Genomic DNA, 18356 nt, shown 5'->3' on the forward strand with positions numbered 1-18356 from the left:
CCATTTCTTTATTGAGCCTCTAAATTTGTTTGTTTCAGGAGTGTTTATGATGACCCATTGAAGCATTTTTATTATAGCTAGTTTAAAGGTTTTGTCAGATGATTCTCAAATCTCTGTCATCTTAACATCAACTGGTTGTCTCTCTCTCTCTCTCTCTTTTTTTCTATTCAATTTGATATCTTTCTGGGTTTTGGTATAAAGAGTGATTTTTAAATCAAAACCCAGGGGTTTTCATACCAGATGATGAAATTTGGGGTCTTAACCTTCCGTGCTAGCTGGCGTCTTCTGATACTGATCTGGCAGGGGAGGTAGGTGACCCTGCTTCATAACTGCCGCGTAAGGGTAGAAGTCTGGGTTTCCTACTCAGCTGCTGTTGATGTCAGCAAGGGGAGGCTCTTTGTAACTTCCGCTTGGGGATGCAAGTTCTGGCCCCCAGCGTGATCCCTATGGATTGTACAGTCAAGGGGGGCTACCATGTGGCAGGACTGAAAATCCTGGCTCCCTGTGTGGCCTTCTCTGACACCACCAGGGGGGAGTGTTGAGATGCTTCGTCTCAGCCCTCCAAAGTGGAATTCTAGGTTCCTCCCCACTAGATTCAGGGTTCTTGGTTCTTTTTTTTTTTTTGTCATTGTTGTTGACTTCTCCCTGTGGAACAGCTATTGTCTAAAAGTTTTCTGTCTTGCTAGTTGCCCCTGTCTTCATCCTTTGGCTAGAGAGACAGGCTTTTGTTGAGACTTTCCGTGCGTGCCGAGAGGCATTTCTGGTTGCCAGCTTCTTCGGCCCCATGTCTAGGATACACAAGGCAAAAAAAGACAAACCCCAGGGATCTCACTCCCATGTGGTTTCTAGGGCCCCATGGTTCCTAGCTGGTCTGCCTTCTCTTCGTCCTTCAGAATCTTATGTTTATTTTATATATAATGTTTCAGCGTTCTTAGTTGTACTTAGCCAAGGCCTAAATTTTGAGATAGAATGTAGTCATCCTATTTAGACATTTAACTTTAATGTAATTCAACAATATTCTTTGTGGTTTAGAAGGGGAGAGAGAAAAAAGATTTTAGGTGGTGGGGGACTCTTCTGCCTGCTGTTCTATTCAATGGGTTTATACCTTGGGAGTGGGTATTTTATTCCTAAAACAGTCAATGCATATCATAAGGATTTTAAAAGTTTTACCAACTACTAATGTAGAAAGCATGGTTCACATGACTATTTTATGGACATCTTTCATGCTTTTATGGATCTTTGATGAAGATATTGGAAAGACTAATTGGAGAGGCCACAGTTAAACACTAACAAAGAATTAGGAGAATCAAAATTACCTGTGGGATTTTTATAAACAAAACCAGGTCCTGTATGTTCATAGAAGTTGTATAGGAATAAATTATTATGTACGTGTGTGTGTGTGTGTATCTTAATTATACCCAGAGTACACATTTGAAGGTTTTTTGGTCTGCTTTTTTGCACTTAGATTCGCCAGATACAGATTCAAGAAAAGTTAATCAGGGATAGTCAAGGAAAAGTAAAACCTGTTGTTGATAAGAAAAATAAAAAGCTGCTCTGTGGAAAGTGCAAAACCTTTGCATGTTACACAGCTGATATAAGAGTGGTGGAGGTAAGCAACCTTTTTCACAAATAGCACTGGGTCCTTTTTTAGCACTCATTAAAGCTTGTCTATCTGCGAGAGAATTATAGTAAGAATACTCTTTTTTCTTTTATTATCCTGGCCAAGGTCCACGTATTTTTAAAAGGCTAAAACATGTAAAAGAAACCCTAAATATTCAACAATAAAGGAATACTTTAAAAGCTGCTGCTTAACTAAATATTGTATAGCCATTACAAATAATCGTTATGCTATATGCAATGTGGTATTCTGGATTAGATCCTAAAACAGATAAAGGTATTATTAGAAAAAGTAGTAACATTTATAGCTTAGTAAATAGTAATGTGCCGATATTAATTTCTTAGTTCTGACAAATATGCTATGATATGTAAGATGGAAGTGCTTATTAGGGAAGCTAGGTGAAGGGTACACAGGACAATCTTTCCAAGTTTTCTGTAAATCTGCAGTTACTCCAAAATAAAATTTGTTAAACAAAATTATTAGGAAGCTTATGTAGTATAAGGAAAAACTTTCTACAAATTAATGGCAAAGTGGAAAAAAACCCAGGATATGTATTAAATATGTATTAAATATGCTATGATCAGAGCAGTATGAAATAATAGCAACAATACCACCATCACCACCACCAATAAAAACACTTACGTTTGTACCAAAAAAGGCTAGCAGAAGTATACTAAAACGTACTCACATTTTGCAGTGAGACACCATGATTCTTTTCTCTTTCTACTATTTTATGTTTTCTTTAAAAAAATTTTTTTAATTGCGGTACAGTTGTTACACAGTGTTGTTTGAGTTTCTGCTGTACAACGTGAATCAGCCACAAGTACACACGTGTCCCCTCCCTCCTGAGCCTTCCTCCCACACCAATTTTACGTTTTCTAAACTTTCTTTTGGGGATATGGATCACTTTTACAATGGAAGCAAAATCTCCTGATTTTAAACACATCTGCAGCTTAGCTTTCTATTTTTTTTTTCTTAAAACTTGTAGATAAAGGATTAGAAGAATCTCCAAAGACAAAAATTGGACGTAACTCTATTGCTGCTGACTGGGGACAGTAGAGGGCCTGGGCTGGTTCACATGATGAGTTGTTACATTACGTTAGCTGTTACATGTAATAGGTGTAATAGGTGTGGGAGGAAGGCTCAAGAGGGAGGGGACACGTGTGTACTTGTGGCTGATTCACTTTGTTGTACAGCAGAAACTCAAACAACACTGTATAACAACTGTACTCCAGTTAAAAAAATTTTTAAAGAAAACAAAATAGTAGAAAGAGAAAAGAATCATCGTTTAGTCTTCTGTTTAGTCTTCAGAAAGCTGAAGTCTCTAGTCAGTATAACACTGGAGCAAGAAACACAGTTAGGGCTAATACTAGCAAGTTCCCATACCTTCCTGAGTCTTTTTCTTTAGCTGTAGAAGGTCCTTTCAGCTCCAATTTGGGTGATTTTCTCTTGAAATAGCCCTTTTAGACTCTGTTTTCCTGAGGGCCGGGTTTGTAGGATCTGTATTTGTTCTGTGCACTGTGAGCTTTATTTGTGTTTATTCTAATGTTGTGGGCGGGGCCAGTGGACAGCTTAGTCCCTGAGAGTCTTCAGATACACACTGACCCTTTGTTGTTCTCTGTATCCTTGGGATTCTTCCTGTCAGGGCCACTGGTGAACTTGGGCTTCCCAGATCTTCAGCAAATACCCCTTTGTCTCTGAATTAATGAGTATCTATTTTCAGGGGTTTCCCTGATGGCTCAGTGGTAAAGAGTCCACCTGCCAATGCAGGAGACTCAGGTTCGATCCCTGGGTCAGTAAGATCCCCTGGAGAAGGGAATGGCAACCCACTCTAGTAGTTTTGCCTGGAGAATCCCATAGAGAGAGGAGCCTGGCGGGCTACAGTCCATGGGGTTGCAGAGTCAGATGTGATTTAGCAACTACAACAATGACAGTCTGTTTTCAGGAGCCAGGTTGCCTGGAAACTTTTTAGTCCTCCTCAGCATGAGGTGTCCCCCATCAACTCACTGGTACCTCCACGCCCACCCTCACCTCCACCTGTGTGGCTGGGAGTCAGACTGCATGGATTGTACTCTAGTCTTGAGGCGAATTCACATTTCCTCCCTACTCCATCTGTAAAAGAAGTGGGATCCCGCCTCCTTGTCATCTCAGATTATTGTGGAATTTTATTTTTTAAGTCACAGTTACATTCTGGTTCTAACATTCTGTTTTGGGTGCTATTTGATCCCTTTATCTGTAGGAATGCCATTTCACTGTGGTTAGAGATGCTTTCAGGGAGTGCTTCGTGACTAAGTTACACCCCAGACCGAAGAAGTTTGGGAATTTTGACAAGAAAGCTAAGATCTTCTGTGCCAGGAAGGATTGCCTCCATGACTGGGGAATTCACATGAAGTACAAGACATTCGAGATTCCAGTTATAAAGATCGAAAGTTTTGTGGTGGAAGATGTTGCGACTGGAGCTCAGACACTGTATGCAAAGTGGAAGGACTTTAATTTTGAGAAGATCCCATTTGATGCTGCAGAAATGTCCCCTTGGGCTCAGGACCTCAATCTGCAGGGAGTGGATGGCCTTGAATGAAGAAGTTAAACCTGCGTGTGAATCATGGGTCTCTTTGTACTACGGTCAAGTTATTTTTCCTATGGCTTGTATCATACGGAGTATGTATCACTCAACTTCTATTCGTTTTCAGCAGTTTGTACTGATGCTATATCATGTCTGTCAAGCACAAGTGAGTGGATTAGAGCACTCGATTCTTTGTTGGCTGGGAGAGCTTGGGAAAAATGAATAAGCCTTAACTTGTTGCCATCCTTCCTTTCAGAACCCAGTGTACCCATAGCCACTCAGACACACTGGGATCAATGAATGAGTGAATGGAATGTTGAAACCTTTTCCATACTTCCTTTTCCTTAACCCACTAGGCTGAAGCTGAAACTCCAATACTGTGGCCACGTGATGCAAAGAACTGACTCACTGAAAAAGACCCTGATGCTGGGAAAGATTGAAGGCGGGAGGAGAAGGGGACGGCAGAGGATGAGATGGTTGGATGGCATCACCAACTCCATGGACATGAGTTTGAGTAAACTCTGGGAATTGGTGATGGACAGGGAGGCCTGGCGTGTTGCAGTCCATGAGGTCGAAACAACTCAGACACAACTGAGCGACTGAACTGACTGACCCACTGAAACCGACTTTTGCCCTTAACGATCTATTGAAATTATTTTTGTCAAGGTCATCAGTGACTCTGGTTGTCACATCCATTGGGCACTTATGAGTCCGTCTGATCTTTTTCTGTTTTTGCCGTTAGATACTTCTTTCTTGGAACTCTGTCTTGGCCACTTGCTCTTCTAACTCTTCCCCAGTCTTTTCTATTGGCTTCTTTTTCTGATCCCCCACGTTAGTAATTCCAAAGGTTCAATGTATATACATATCCATAGGCGTAAGAGTCACATATACTTGTATTCTCTGTGTAGCAACATGTGGCATCTATTATTAAAATTCAGCGATGGACTTTTTTTTTCTTTGTTGGCTCTTGGACCTTTCTCCTTTAAAGTTTAGTTCTTTTTCTTCGTTTTAAAATTTTTAAATTAATTTTTATTGGAACATAGTTGCTCTGAAGTGTTAGTTTTTGCTGTAGATCAAAGTGAATCAGTTTTATATATACACATAGCCCCTCGTTTAGATTTCCTTCCCATTTAGGTCACCACAGAGTACTGAGTAGAGTTCCGTGTGCTAAACAGTATGTTCTCAGTGGTGGACAACTCTTAGTAATGGGGACATGAAAATGATACAGTAATCCTTGCAAAGTTGATTTCTGTTGTTTTAGTTTATTGTACATCTTGCCCAATTAATTTTTTTCTTAATCTGTGCCATTGTTCCCTCCGATTGGTCATCTCAAGACATTTTCCAGTAATAGTTGATGGTCAACATTTGGACTGTGTTCTCAAGTAGGTCCCTTGGATGATACTGAAGGGGCAGTTTAATTTGGCTGTCCATTCTGTTTAAAAAATTAGAACGCATGCAAAGGTATCCTGTGCCGTTTAACAGGGTTTGCTGATGCTCCAGAGTTTAGTTTGGTGTGTTCCAGACACAGAGACACCTGAGTTTTGCTGTCTCCACCCAGGCCAAGGTATTGTATGTTCAGCTCAGGGTAGGCTCTGTAGTAATTTAAGCAAATTCCTAAAACACATGAGCTGTTTGTAATCCGCTAGGATCGTCAATGGCTTAAACAAACTTGCAAACATCATAAAATGTTAATATGCTCAATATAAGGGATCACATAACTTTTCAAATAGCACCTATTTATATCTGAAGGCTATTTGGTGTCCAAGAGACCACTCAGAGTACCCAGATCAATCCTGGAGATCAGTGGGTTGACGCACTACAACCACCTCATCCTGGTTTTGATCTGATGATTGGTTTTGCAGGCAGAGTCAGAGAACTTGCTATTTACCTAACTACTCCTTGGCTTAATTTTCTTCATCTGCAAAACAAGGATAATGCATACCTGTAAGGATTAATGGAGAGTTTTTAACTGAAATAACATATGAGAAGTCCTTGATTATACATAGTAGCTTGATCATGGTTACTCTTAGAAGTATTCTTAGTAAGACATACTAAAAATGAGTTATTTAAGCCGACTTACTTGCTGATTTTTATTCATTTTCCATTTGTATTTTATAAGAGTATTAAGGTTCTGATCACCGGTTTTAATGTGGGCTTTTTCCCCACACCACCAAGCAATTTATCAACGGGGTGTCTTACTACTCAACTCAGTTCTGACATTCTCTGCCTGGAGATGGCATCAGAGGCCTTACAGGTTAAGGGCTCAGTCCTACAAGACTGCCCGCCTCCTCCCTACAAAGTGTCATTACCTGTGCTTCTGACCAGTTGCCAACAAAGGTCCATCTAGTCAAAGCTCTGGTTTTTCCAGTAGTCATGTATGGATGTGAGGGTTGGACTATAAAGAAAGCTGAACACTAAACAATTGATGCTTTTGAACTGTGGTGCTGGAGAAGACTCTTGAGAGTCCCTTGGACTGCAAGGAGATCCAACCAGTCCATCCTAAAGGAGATCAGTGCTGGGTGTTCATTGGAAGGACTGATGCTAAAGCTGAAACTCCAATACTTTGGCCACCTTATACGAAGAGTTGACTCATTGGAAAAGACTGATGCTGGGAGGGATTGGGGGCAGGAGGAGAAGGGGACGACAGAGGATGAGATGGCTGGATGGCATCACTGACTCGATGGATGTGAGTCTGAGTGATCTCCGGGAGTTGGTGATGGACAGGGAGGCCTGGCTTGCTGCAATTCATGGGGTCATAAAGAGTCAGACACGACTGAGTTACTGAACTGAACTGACCAATTGAATACGGATGAAAGTTACAGCAACCTCCTCTGTGGGCTTAATTAACTTGCTAGACTCATAGGACTTAGATTATTGGTTTATTGTAAGAGGAAATAACTCAGTGTAGGGATTGTTTATACAAATTAGCCAAGATGGCAGTGGTCAGGCTCTCTTGCCCCATGACCTTTTGCTGTCACCCCACATTTTGTAAATAATGCCTTTGCATGGTTATGTAACAGCTGAGGTCACTTACAGAACTGCGCATGCATGCCATGATGTACTCGCGTGGCCTCGGGCCACTTTTTGTTCTGTAAAGCTATATAAGCCCCACCTGAAAAGCTCTTTAAGGGGAGTAAGAGTTGTATTGAGTTGGGTTGCGTAGTTGTTGCTCCTATGGCAGTCATTAGAGAGTAAAGCATGTCTGCCTTCCCACAGTGAGTAAAGAAAGTCTGCCGTTCCTTCCCAGGTGGCTCCGTGGTAAAGAACCCACCTGCAATGCAGGACACCTGGGTTTGATCCCTGGATTGGGAAGAGCCCTTGGAGGAGGAAATGGCAACCCACTCCAGTGTTCTTGCTGGAAAACCCCATGGACAGAGGAACCTGGCAGGCTACAGTCCATAGGGTCTCAAAGAGTCAGACATGATTGAAGCGACTTAGCCTGCATGTTCACAGTTCCTACGGCTCCTCACATCTTCTTCCAGCTTCCTTGCCCATGCCTTGTCCTCCCTGGGATCAGTGAACAGTGAGATACAGCGAGACAGTTGGCATAGTCAGTCGGATACAGCTAGACACTCAGGAACAGCCAGGTGAAAGAGATGCATAGGGTAATTATGCAGAAAGGGTTCAGAATCTCCATGTCTTCTCTGAATCTCCGTGTTCATACACCTGGAAGCTCTTTGAACCCTGTTCTTTGGGTTTTCTGAAGGCTTCATTTGGGAAGCATGATTGATTAAGTCATTGGCCATTGGTAACTTGTTTAACTTCCAGCCCCTCTCAGCCCCTGAGGGCAAGGGATGAGACTGAAAGTTCTAACCCTCTGATCCTGTGATTGTTCTCCTGTTAACCAGTCCATCCTTAAGTGTTAGTTGCTCAGTCGTGTCTGACTCTCTGCGAGGTCCCTCCTCTACCAGGGACCCTCTACCAGGTTCCTCCATCCATGGGATTCTCCAGGCAAGAATACTAGAGTGGGATGCCATTCCCTTCTCCAGGGGATCTTGCCAGCCTAGGTCTCCTGCGCTGCAGGCAGATTCTGAGCCACCAGGGACGCCCACCCTCCCTTAGGTGTGGTCCAAAGGTCAGTCATTAACATAACCAGGACACCTTTGTTGCTGTTATCACTTACGAAGTTCCAAGGGTTAACGGAGCGCGCGCGCACACACACACACACACACACACACACACACACACACACACAGCAGATTTTCAGTGCTGGAAGATCTGCTGGAAATCTAAATAATTCAGTTTGGATGAAGGTGAGTAGCCCTTCCTTCTCGACAGCCAACTGAAGAACGCGGACGAAAGCTGAAACAAGAAAAACTGAGAATTTCCTTGTTTCACGTTAGCCTGAAGTCAAGCCCTTGCAGGTATAGAGCATGGAACAGAGTAGGCATTTGGTCAAGACTTGTTGAAGGAAAAAAAACAGTAGTAAGGATTTAAGAATTGCATACTCTTGACTGATGCCCAAATGGTCACTGGATTTCTAGATCAGAGGCTGCGTTTCAGAACCAACTGGGAGTCTTTTTCTTGGGCACATGCCTAACCCCCTTAGAACATCCTGGCAGGGTGGTAGCTTTTGAAGTTCCTCAGGTGTTTCTGATATAATCTGATACAACCGCTCTTTTGTTAAGTGTGGTCCCCACCAGTGCTGACCTTGTGATATTTCCCCCGAATGCCTGATTGTGTCACAAGGCCAGTAAACTGATTCCCACCCTTAAAACTGAGATTATTATTTGAATTTAAAAACAAGCAAGCCAGCAGGTCAGTGTTGGCTCAAGTGTGACCCGTGGAACGTGGAGCTGTGCGATGCTCTGCAGAAAGCAGTTCTGCGGGCAGATAGGCTTCCATGTTGTCTGTTGCCCCCTCTCCCCTCAAATGAACGACTCGCAGCGCACACGGCCATTGTGTCCTGTGTCAGCTCTGCAGTAATAAGGCCCGTGTAACCCAGTGGTTCCCAACTACACTGACCCTAGACCCCCCCATATTCACGGCACGTTATCAGCATCCTGTAGAAGAACCACAGTAGCAGATACTCATAAGCCCTGATGCCAATCAGATGACGAACCAAATTAGAGTATTAATTTCAGGATCATACCAATAACTCATTTTATTATATCATGTAATAAAACTACAAATTCCACTCAATAAATCTGTATTTAAAATGTAGACCTCAGTTTTGAGGATTCAAATTATTAAAACTGTTAAATATTGACTATAATTATATAGTCTTTGTACAGGTGAACAAAAACGACTTGGATGTTAAATTCTGTTTGTGGTCAGGACATTTAACAGCTTCCGAAGAAGGCAGCCCATGGAGCTTGGGTTCCTGTTTTTCAGAAGCAGCTCTCATGGCTCCGCCACACTGTCCTAACTCAACCCTGAAAGGCCAGCTGTGCCCAAAATAAGGTGCTTCATTTAGGTGACTAGGAAACTCCCAATATTTTTAGCCTAGGGGACACTGGGATCTAAGATAACAAACTATTAACTGTTATCCCAGAGCCAGTGGCCATATCCCCCAGCACACGGACTGGCCCAGAGTGAGGCCATCACAAATGGAAATGAATTGGAGGGACCTGAGTCTGAGTCGCTAGATCCAATCACCCCTGTGGCAATGGCCACCTCGGTTCTTGAGCCAATTTTTTTTGTTTGAATTATGCTTCTAATACTGTAACCAAGAGTCCTGTCTAATATATCCTTCTCCTAGATCACTTTCCACCTACATGAGCTGTTCCATAGCCAAAGACACATGTGCTTACTCACTGCAAGAGAAATTCGTCAATGAACTCATTGTGCGCCAGGGGCACTTGTTTCTCTAGGAGGGATCAGGCAGATACGAATTTAGAAAACAGTAGGAACCAAGGAGATGGGAACCCCATAGACAGGAAGAAGGGGCTGGGCCCAGCACGCTTCTCACCTGGAGAGTAAGTGCCCAGTGCCTTCTTGAGAAACCAGGTGAAAGGGGTTTATTTGTCCAGCCTGGTTGAGAGCAAGGATGGGACACTGGCCCAAGACACTTTATTAATGAACACGATAGAGGGTGTTTGGAAGGGAGGAGGAGGGAAATTCAGAGGTGAAGGGACCTCATTCCAGAAGTCATAGCTGTAAGAATAAGCACTGAGGGTGGGAAGTCAGGCTGCTCCCAGGCTCGGCAATGGAGGCCTGAGGGGTGGATGTGTTTTTTCAGCCCTTAGTGTTTTTATGCTAGGACTGATTTTAATATGTGGGTCACAGGATTTTATTGTACATCAGGATTGTTTGTGATTTTTATTTATGAACAGAAGCTAGATCCCAGGATCTCAGAGGCAAGGATGCTCAGGAACCTGCCTTGTCCATTATTTGGGGGGAGAGCTGGGGGCAGGATTTGATCCTGGGTGTTCTGGAGCTAGTGGTAAAGATTCCGTCTGCCAGTGCAGGAGAGAAACAAGAGATTCGATCCCTGGGTCAAGAAGATCCCCTGGAGGAGGAAATGGCAACCCACTCTGGTATTCTTGCCTGGAGAATCCCATGGACAGAGGACCCTGGTGGGCTGCAGACCATGGAGCTGCAGAGTCAGACACGACTGAGCGAGCACACAGGCCCAAGTTCTGCTGACCAGCCCACAGACCCTGAGTGCTGAAAGCTGAGACTTAAAATTCATTAGAGGGAGATTAATTTGTAAGGTATAGGGTGCCCTGTTATGGACTGAACGTGCCCCCCCTCCACCCCAAATTCGTATATTGAAGTCCACCCCCAACTGTGACTCTGTGGAGATGCGGCTTCTAGGCTAAGTTTAAATAAAGGTCACGAGGGCCGGGCCCTTGTAAGAAGAGACCCCAGAGAGCTTGTCCTTTCATCCTTTATCTGCGCATGCACTGAGGGAAGGCCACTCGAGGACACAGGGAGAGGTGGCTGGCTGCAAGCCAGGAAGAGAGCTCTCACCAGAAAATGAATTCGCTGGAACCTCAATCTTGGACATCTATCCTCCAGAACTGTGAGAAAATAAATTTCTGATGTTTGAGCCACTCAGTCTATGACATTTCATTATGGCAGCTGGAGTAGACCACAACACGTGCCTGAAATGACTTCAGTGATGAAAATGAACAGATAACCCAGCTGAAGATGAAAAACTATTATAATCTGTTCACCAAGCTACACTGTCACTGCTCCCAGGCTATTGCTACCGTCTTGTGTGCTTGTAAATGAGGTTCAACACAGCCATTTGACCTGCATATTACTGATGTGGTTACAAAAAAGAGCTCGAGAGACTTACCTGGCGGTCCAGTGGCTGAAGACCCCGTGCTCCCAGTGCAGGGTGCCTGGGTTCAATTCCTGGTCAGGGAACTAGATCCCCCGTGCCACAGCTAATTGTTCTCACGTTAAAACTAAGACCTGGCACAGACAAATAAATATATTTTTGGAAAACAAACAAACAAAACTCGAAGATCATTCGGACTTCAGGAACCTGCAGTCTGAAATTTGCTCTGCTCTAAATACCACAAAATGAGGGCCACGCACGCAGCAGAATTCAATACCAAAGTCAAAAAGTTTTCCTTGAAAATAGATTTAATCTTATTCAAATTAGAAATGTTCTGCATCTCTCTCCACCAAAACCACCTCCAAAGTTCTCCTCCTGATATATGAAAAGTTTTCTAGGGAAACTTTATGAAACTACTGAAAGAAATCTCCGTATTTCTTCAGTGTGGATCTGTCAAAAGGTACACAAGCAAAAACTTCAGTGTCTGAGCTGTTCATGAGGTGCCTGGGTCACTCACTGGAGGAAAGGGCGGGGTGCAGGGACTAGTCACCACGTTCGAACACGTTCCCCTCTGCCTTGTCAGCTAACACTGGTGGCGCACACAGAGGCGAAGCACTCTCAAGGGGAAGGTTTCACTGAGCAGAGGGTAACAGAGAGGAGCCAGAAACTGGGCAAGAGACGGACGTGTGTTCACCTGAACATTAGAGGCTAAGAGTGAAAAATCAACATTCAGTGATCAGTGACCTTAAAGGGCTCAACTCTCCCTTCTTGGCACAAGTGACAGTCCCACCATTCTAAGCTCCCAAATTCTACAACAAGATAAAAAGATTAACAAAAATAGAGCATGTAGAAACTGCTGATTCTGTGTGCACAGGATCCACACTGGAGCCTCAGGGTGCCCTGGGCAGGCAGCACCCCTGCGTGGAGGGGAGGGTCGGGGGAGGAGGCTGGGGCGGGGACGCTGCCAACCCAGGGCCTGCGGGCTGCGGACGCTGTGCTTCCTCCTGCCACCGGGCAGCTGGGACACCAGGGCCTACTTGGTCATCTTGCGGATCATGTAGTTGAGGATGCCCCCGTTATGGAAATAAGTGAGCTCCACGTCGGTGTCAAACCTCATGACAGCCTGGAAGGTCTTCCCGGTATCCAGCTGGGAGGATGGATAAGCAGAGAATTGCTGAGGGAGGAGACGAGCCAGCCCTCAGACTGCCCCTCCAAGTGCAGTCCATGCCCTGGCAGCACCCAGCACCCAGAGCAGGTGCCGGCCGGCTCCAGACCCGCTGAGCAGTAAGCTGTGTTTTACTTAACAAGATGCCCCAGGTACTGATCTACAAGGTAAAGCCCTGCAGAGCATCTGTGATGGAAGTGCGAGACATTGGAGAATTAGAAACAGCCTCTTGGGGCAGCAATTACTAGCGATTCGGAATATTTTCGAAGCCTTCACCAGGGACGGCCCAAGGAAGGAAGTGTTGGCAGCCAGCAGGCACTTCACTAAGGTTGTCCCCTAGGCGCTGGCCCAGAGGCTCGCCCTGGGACACGGCTCAGCAGCTCAGTCTGCCTGGGCGGCTAGATCACCCTGGGACCACGGTGGCGCACTTCATCCTCGGCTTACCCAGGGCTGATCTGTCGTTTTCACCTCAGTGCTAATCAAAGCCAGGGCGAGGTGAGGTGCAGGGATGGGGTGAGTGTGTCTGTTCACATTTTTATCATAAAAAGGTGTTTTAAACGCCCTGTCCCTGAGCTTTTCATCACTATTCTTCCAATGCAGGAGACATGAGTTCAATCCCTGGGTGGGGAACTAAGATCCTGCATGACCTGCAGTGTGACCAGATTAAAACAAACAAACAAAAAAAGACTGATGACAAACACGGGGCCCCTTTTAGCTGGACCTGGCCTGGAAAGGCACTGACTTACCTTGATCTGGACTTTCATTCGTGGTTTCAGGGTTTCTGGAATGCTAATAGTGTATCGTTCACGCCCAGTGAGTCCCAGGGTGTCTGCATTCTCCCCAGGGAGGTACTCGAGAGGGATCACCCCCATCCCGACCAAGTTACTTCGGTGAATGCGCTCGTAACTCTCTGCTAGGACAGCTCTGATTCCCTGAGAAACCAAGAGAGTAAGTAGTTCGGACACAGTTTTTCTTTAGATACACAGACACCTTACAAAAGGGTTCTTAAGTCAAAACTCTTCTCCTGCCTAAATTCTTCTTAAGTACCAATTAATCCTTTACATAAAATGTTGTCATTATAAATAGCACCGTAGCTGACCAACTGCCTCCACTGGATAAGCAGCATGTAGGCAATGAAATGAACTCTCTGCTTCTACCTCCACCAACCCTGGATGGAGACACTGGTACCGTGCCCCGCACCCTGGGAGTCAGTGGTCTGTCAGATATTTGAACCCACAAAGTCTAACCACACACTTAGTTTGTGATACAAACTCCCATTGTGTCTGGAAACCACACTACAAAGAAACACAAAGAAAATTCATTTCCCCCCTTGAATTTCGGTATTATTGTAGGCTGTATTAGCAGACACAGAAGATTTAATCAAAACACAACTTTCAGAACATACTACAGAGAAAGGAATTGATCACCTGCTGTGTGCCGCTTTTATACCTCCTGTTTCAAGGATCAAATTGCACTGAATATAATCTTGATATAAAGCTTCCTATAAAGTACATTTTATTGATAAGATATAAGTGACAATATACAGCAATGATCAGTAAACCAGGATACCTGATTAACTAAATACCCAAATCTCAAATATTAGTTAACTGTAATATAATATTAAGATACCCGTAAAAGCTCTCAACATCCTTTCAGATCCCCTGAATCAGGGTCACTCAGGAAGCTTGTTAAAAAATGTAGATTCTTGGGTACTTACTACCCCTGATTTACTGTATCAGAATCTCTTACAGGAAGCATGGGTGGGAGAAGATGGGATTCTTTTAAGTCTGGAGAACCATGGCTAGACAGAGGTGTTCTAAGACTCTGCTGATATTACAATCACCAGGGTAGGCTTTTAAAATCCAGACGTCCAGGCCTTTCACCTTACCAACCAAACCAGAATGTCTGGGAATGAGATCTGGGCATAGGTATTTTTTAAATCACAAAGTGTTTCCAAGTTTAAAAGTACAGATTTAAAAGAGCAGATTCTTTATGACAGGTATTTTGTATAGATTTATGTACATATGTACTGTGTATTCATTTGGGGGGAAGGGGCAATGGTTGTAAAGACAGGTTATTCATGCCCCAAGCTCTGTGAGGAGGGCTGTGTGGGGCTGCAGGTCACACTGCCCGGCCCTCTCTGCCTGCGGACAACGTGGCTGAGGCTGGCCAGCTACAGAAGGAAGTGTGCACGGCTGTCTGGGCAGACAGAACTCAGGGCAGTTCTGTAGAGAAGCTGACACTTGCAGAGTCAGGACCCTAAAAGAGGGCTGTTCCCTTGTTCTTTGTATACCCGCTGCTCTCCTGGTCCGGCTTCCTGGTCCGGCTTCGCCTCCACCCTACTCACCTGCGTGCTTGCCCTCTGCCCCTTAAGCCAGGACGGCCCCACCTGTTAGTTCATTAAAGGGAAACATTTACCCTCTGATGGCTGTTACTTGAGGGGCTATGAGGGACATGGCCCAGCTCTGGTTTCCCTGGTAACTGACAGCCAACCTGATGTCAATCCCTGCTCTAATAAATGGGAGGAGCTGCCTCCTGCTCCCAGGGGTAGAAGTGTGTCCTGCCTGCAGTCCTTTTCTAACTGAGCCCTTACGCAGACCATTCACTGGCAATGAAAAGCAGCTGTAAAAAGTGCATTCCCTGAGTTTATTCAAAGCTCAGGCTCCTGGGCTTCCCTTGTGGCTCAGCTGGTAAAGAATCCACCTGCAATGTGGGAGACCTGGGTTCGATCCCTGGGTTGGGAAGATCCCCTGGAGAAGGAAACGGCTACCCACTCCAGCATTCTGGCCTGGAGAAATGCCATGGACTGTATAGTTCATGGGGTTGCAAGAGTCAGACATGACTGAGAGACTTTCACTTTCAGGCTCCTGATGTTTTCCCTTCTGTGAACCTAACAGACAAGGCAGTAGCCGCAGCTTACTCCTCACACTGACCTGGGACAAGGGCCTTAGATAAGCTTCAGGTGCTAACCTGAGAGCATTATGAAAACCATGAAACTTTCCCCATTAAAAAAAAAAGACATACATCCCACACTTCTGGATGTAATTTCATAGACTTCAAGATCCTCCCCTCAACTGCTGTACAGACACACCCAAAGATCCATGGCTCTCAGGGTAGCAACATTCGATGGTGGGGAACCGGGTGACTCTACTTCACTCAGTGAGGGAAGCCCCGATCTACCAAGCAAGAGGTGAGAAAACAGTCCACGCCTCCCCGAGCTTGCTTTGCTCTCCCACAGCATCTTCTTGGAAAGTAAAGCCTCGCTCCCAGCTTCCCTTCTGGTTTAGGGGGGCAGCTGCCTGCAGGGCTGTCTCTGTGTCCTACTCACCAGGAGGAAAGGGCCCTTGGCGGCCCAGTCTCGGGAGCTGCCCGAGCCGTACTCTTTGCCCGCCAGGACGATGAGGGGGAGGCCCGCCTGCTGGTACCGCTCAGCGGCGTCGAACACGTCAAGCTGAGGAGGAGAGGAGGAAGGTTTTACTGACAGAGTAAAGGCACAGCGTGTAGACAGAGGCCAGTGAGTCCTGGGGGGCCATGCAGGAGTGTCTGCAGTCGGCCAAGCCAGTGTAAATTCAATGGCACACTCAACCAATCAGTTGCCTGGTCTACAAATTTCCAGTTAATGCCATCTATTAATACTTACCTCTGTCAAATTGAATTTTATACTCTTAAGTGAAATGCCTTATTGTCCTAATTTTAGAAAAACATTCAAATCCTAGGGCATCAGGGGGAAAAAGGAAATTAGATCAGTTTTTTTTTTTTTTTTAACTCTTCTATTGATTAAAATATTTTAAAGCAAAAGCAGATAATCCCACCTAAATCTGGGTTTTGATTCTGTACCAGAGACTTGGTGATGGTCAGTTGTGAAGGGTGGCCAAACACAAAAAAAGGTCACGTGTTCGGAAATTACAAAAATGCAGACTTTTATTCATCACCCTCCTACGTGGAGGTCAAGGAAACGATAGTAGAAACACTGATGAAGCACCAATCAATAAAGGACAAGAAAGGGATAAGGAATCTCTTAGTATGTATGAGAAACAGCTTTAACAGATTCGTTTGTTTCTTATAGGAACTCTGAACATTCTGCTGAGCTGAGGCTTCACAAAGACGGGTGATATCATTGATGGTGAGTAATGAAACATTTTTTTTTTGTCACTACTTAAGTCAGAAAATAAGACCCCTCCAAAGAGTCCAAAGAGGGAGTGTTTGATTTGAAAGGAGCTCTACAAAGGTATATAATCAAACTCTCAAGTAGGCTTTCACAAATTACTATTGTGGTAAAAGGATGGAGACTGTGGTTAATGTCACACGGCACTGCCTAAATCTAAGTAGGGTTCTGTCTGTCTTCAGCTGAACAGAACTCACAAATATAGAAACAGCTGGAAAAAAACACAAAAAACAGAGTAAAAGCCTGCTCTGTCTAACCAAAAAGCCTGGATGCTTTCGAAGACCAGGAAAGAAACAACCTACCTGATATTTTCAGAGGTATCTATTACTAGTTTGGATATTAAGAATGTGGGAGTGTGTGTCTTAAAGTGCTTTCAAAACCACCACAGAGCTGACAATCCCAAGGCAGAGCGGCTGGGTTGTGGAACCCAGCTGTGTGGACTCGGCAGGTTTGAATTCCGGGCTCCTGGCTTTTCTCTTGTGTGCGTCAAACTGAGAGTAGCAAGCAGCTTATAAAGCATCGGCTCCCTGCACTCTCCCTCTCTTCTAAAGAAAGCATAAAGTTAGTGGTTTCTTCTGATATCTCACCTCTGGATCCCTAAGTATATAATCGGTCAGTTCATTTCTCCTTTTTTTTATTATCCATTAAATTCCTACTTAGAGGATTTAGTTCTTTCAACTACCTCTCTTGTAGGGCCCTCCCCCTCCCAACCTCTCCTCTCCAGGGCCTTCTAATATCACTGTCTTTTTTTTTTTTTTTTTGGCCATATGTTTTGATGACGTACATGCTATTTATAGCTGAGCCACATAATGGACTCAGATTTCCTTTTCTTGGCAATTGAAAAAAATTTTTTTCCTACTGGAAATAATAAATTTGTATGTGTGTGTGCACAGGTGTTCACCTGTTTCTGTGTCCCTACCAATTAACTAACGAATATACTACCTAAAGTATCGACATAAGTCTTTTCTGGAGACATTCACATCTGTCAGGCAATTTACTTTAAAAGTCTTTTTCACGCGGTGTCACTCCCTACGCCCTCATTCCTGTGTGGAGCGCTGACTCTCTGAGGCGTGTTCATGTGACAGAGGAGACTTCCTTCCCCAGCATCCTGGTGATTCCCTGCATTTCCTTTTCCTGGATCCTACATCTTCCCCTATATTTGGTTTATTCTCTCGTTTTGGTGGAACACAATTACCAAGTAGCTTTCTGAGACTGGGGCTGACAGATTATTTTTAAAGCTTCTGAATATCTGATTGTGTTGTCACTTTGCCCTCACTTGGCTGGTCGTATGAGGGATACAGACTTTAGAGTGCCAACAATTTTCCTCAGTCTAAGTCCCTGGGTTGCCCTGAGTGCGTCTGATCCCCAGAAGAGTGCACGTAAGCTTTTTTCCCCCTCTCCGAAGTTTCTAGATCTTCTCCTTACCTCTGCTGTTCTTAATTTCACAGTGATGTGACCTGGAGTGAGTATTAATCATGTGGCTGGGTGTGGTCAGTGGACCTTTTGATCTGGAATCTCAGATTTTGCACTTGAAGAATTTCTTGTGTTAACTCGTAACAATTTCCTCTCAGATTCTATCTGTTCTCTTTAGCATCTTTATTCAGTCAGATGCTG

The 18356-nt window shown here is 44.5% G+C and overlaps 2 protein-coding genes across 3 annotated transcripts in view; one reads left to right on the plus strand and one right to left on the minus strand.

The window, feature by feature from the left end:
- Window positions 1-5126, plus strand: part of RIGI (RNA sensor RIG-I) — an 81072-nt gene extending 75946 nt beyond the window's left edge. Inside the window, exons 18-19 of the mRNA XM_019965850.2 lie at window positions 1466-1609; window positions 3858-5126. Of these exons, the coding sequence (XP_019821409.2) occupies window positions 1466-1609; window positions 3858-4196 (483 nt within the window). The 3' untranslated portion in view covers window positions 4197-5126. The remainder of the gene's footprint in view (window positions 1-1465; window positions 1610-3857) is intronic.
- Window positions 5127-11702: 6576 nt separating this feature from the next.
- Window positions 11703-18356, minus strand: part of ACO1 (aconitase 1) — a 63061-nt gene continuing 56407 nt past the window's right edge. For both annotated transcript variants that reach the window (XM_019965853.2, XM_019965852.2), the window contains exons 19-21: window positions 15906-16028; window positions 13324-13509; window positions 11703-12559 (exon numbers count right to left, since the gene is read on the minus strand). In XM_019965853.2, the coding sequence (XP_019821412.2) occupies window positions 12446-12559; window positions 13324-13509; window positions 15906-16028 (423 nt within the window). In that variant the 3' untranslated portion in view covers window positions 11703-12445. The remainder of the gene's footprint in view (window positions 12560-13323; window positions 13510-15905; window positions 16029-18356) is intronic.

Source organism: Bos indicus, chromosome 8, assembly GCF_029378745.1.
Source record: "Bos indicus isolate NIAB-ARS_2022 breed Sahiwal x Tharparkar chromosome 8, NIAB-ARS_B.indTharparkar_mat_pri_1.0, whole genome shotgun sequence".
NCBI lineage: Eukaryota > Metazoa > Chordata > Mammalia > Artiodactyla > Bovidae > Bos > Bos indicus.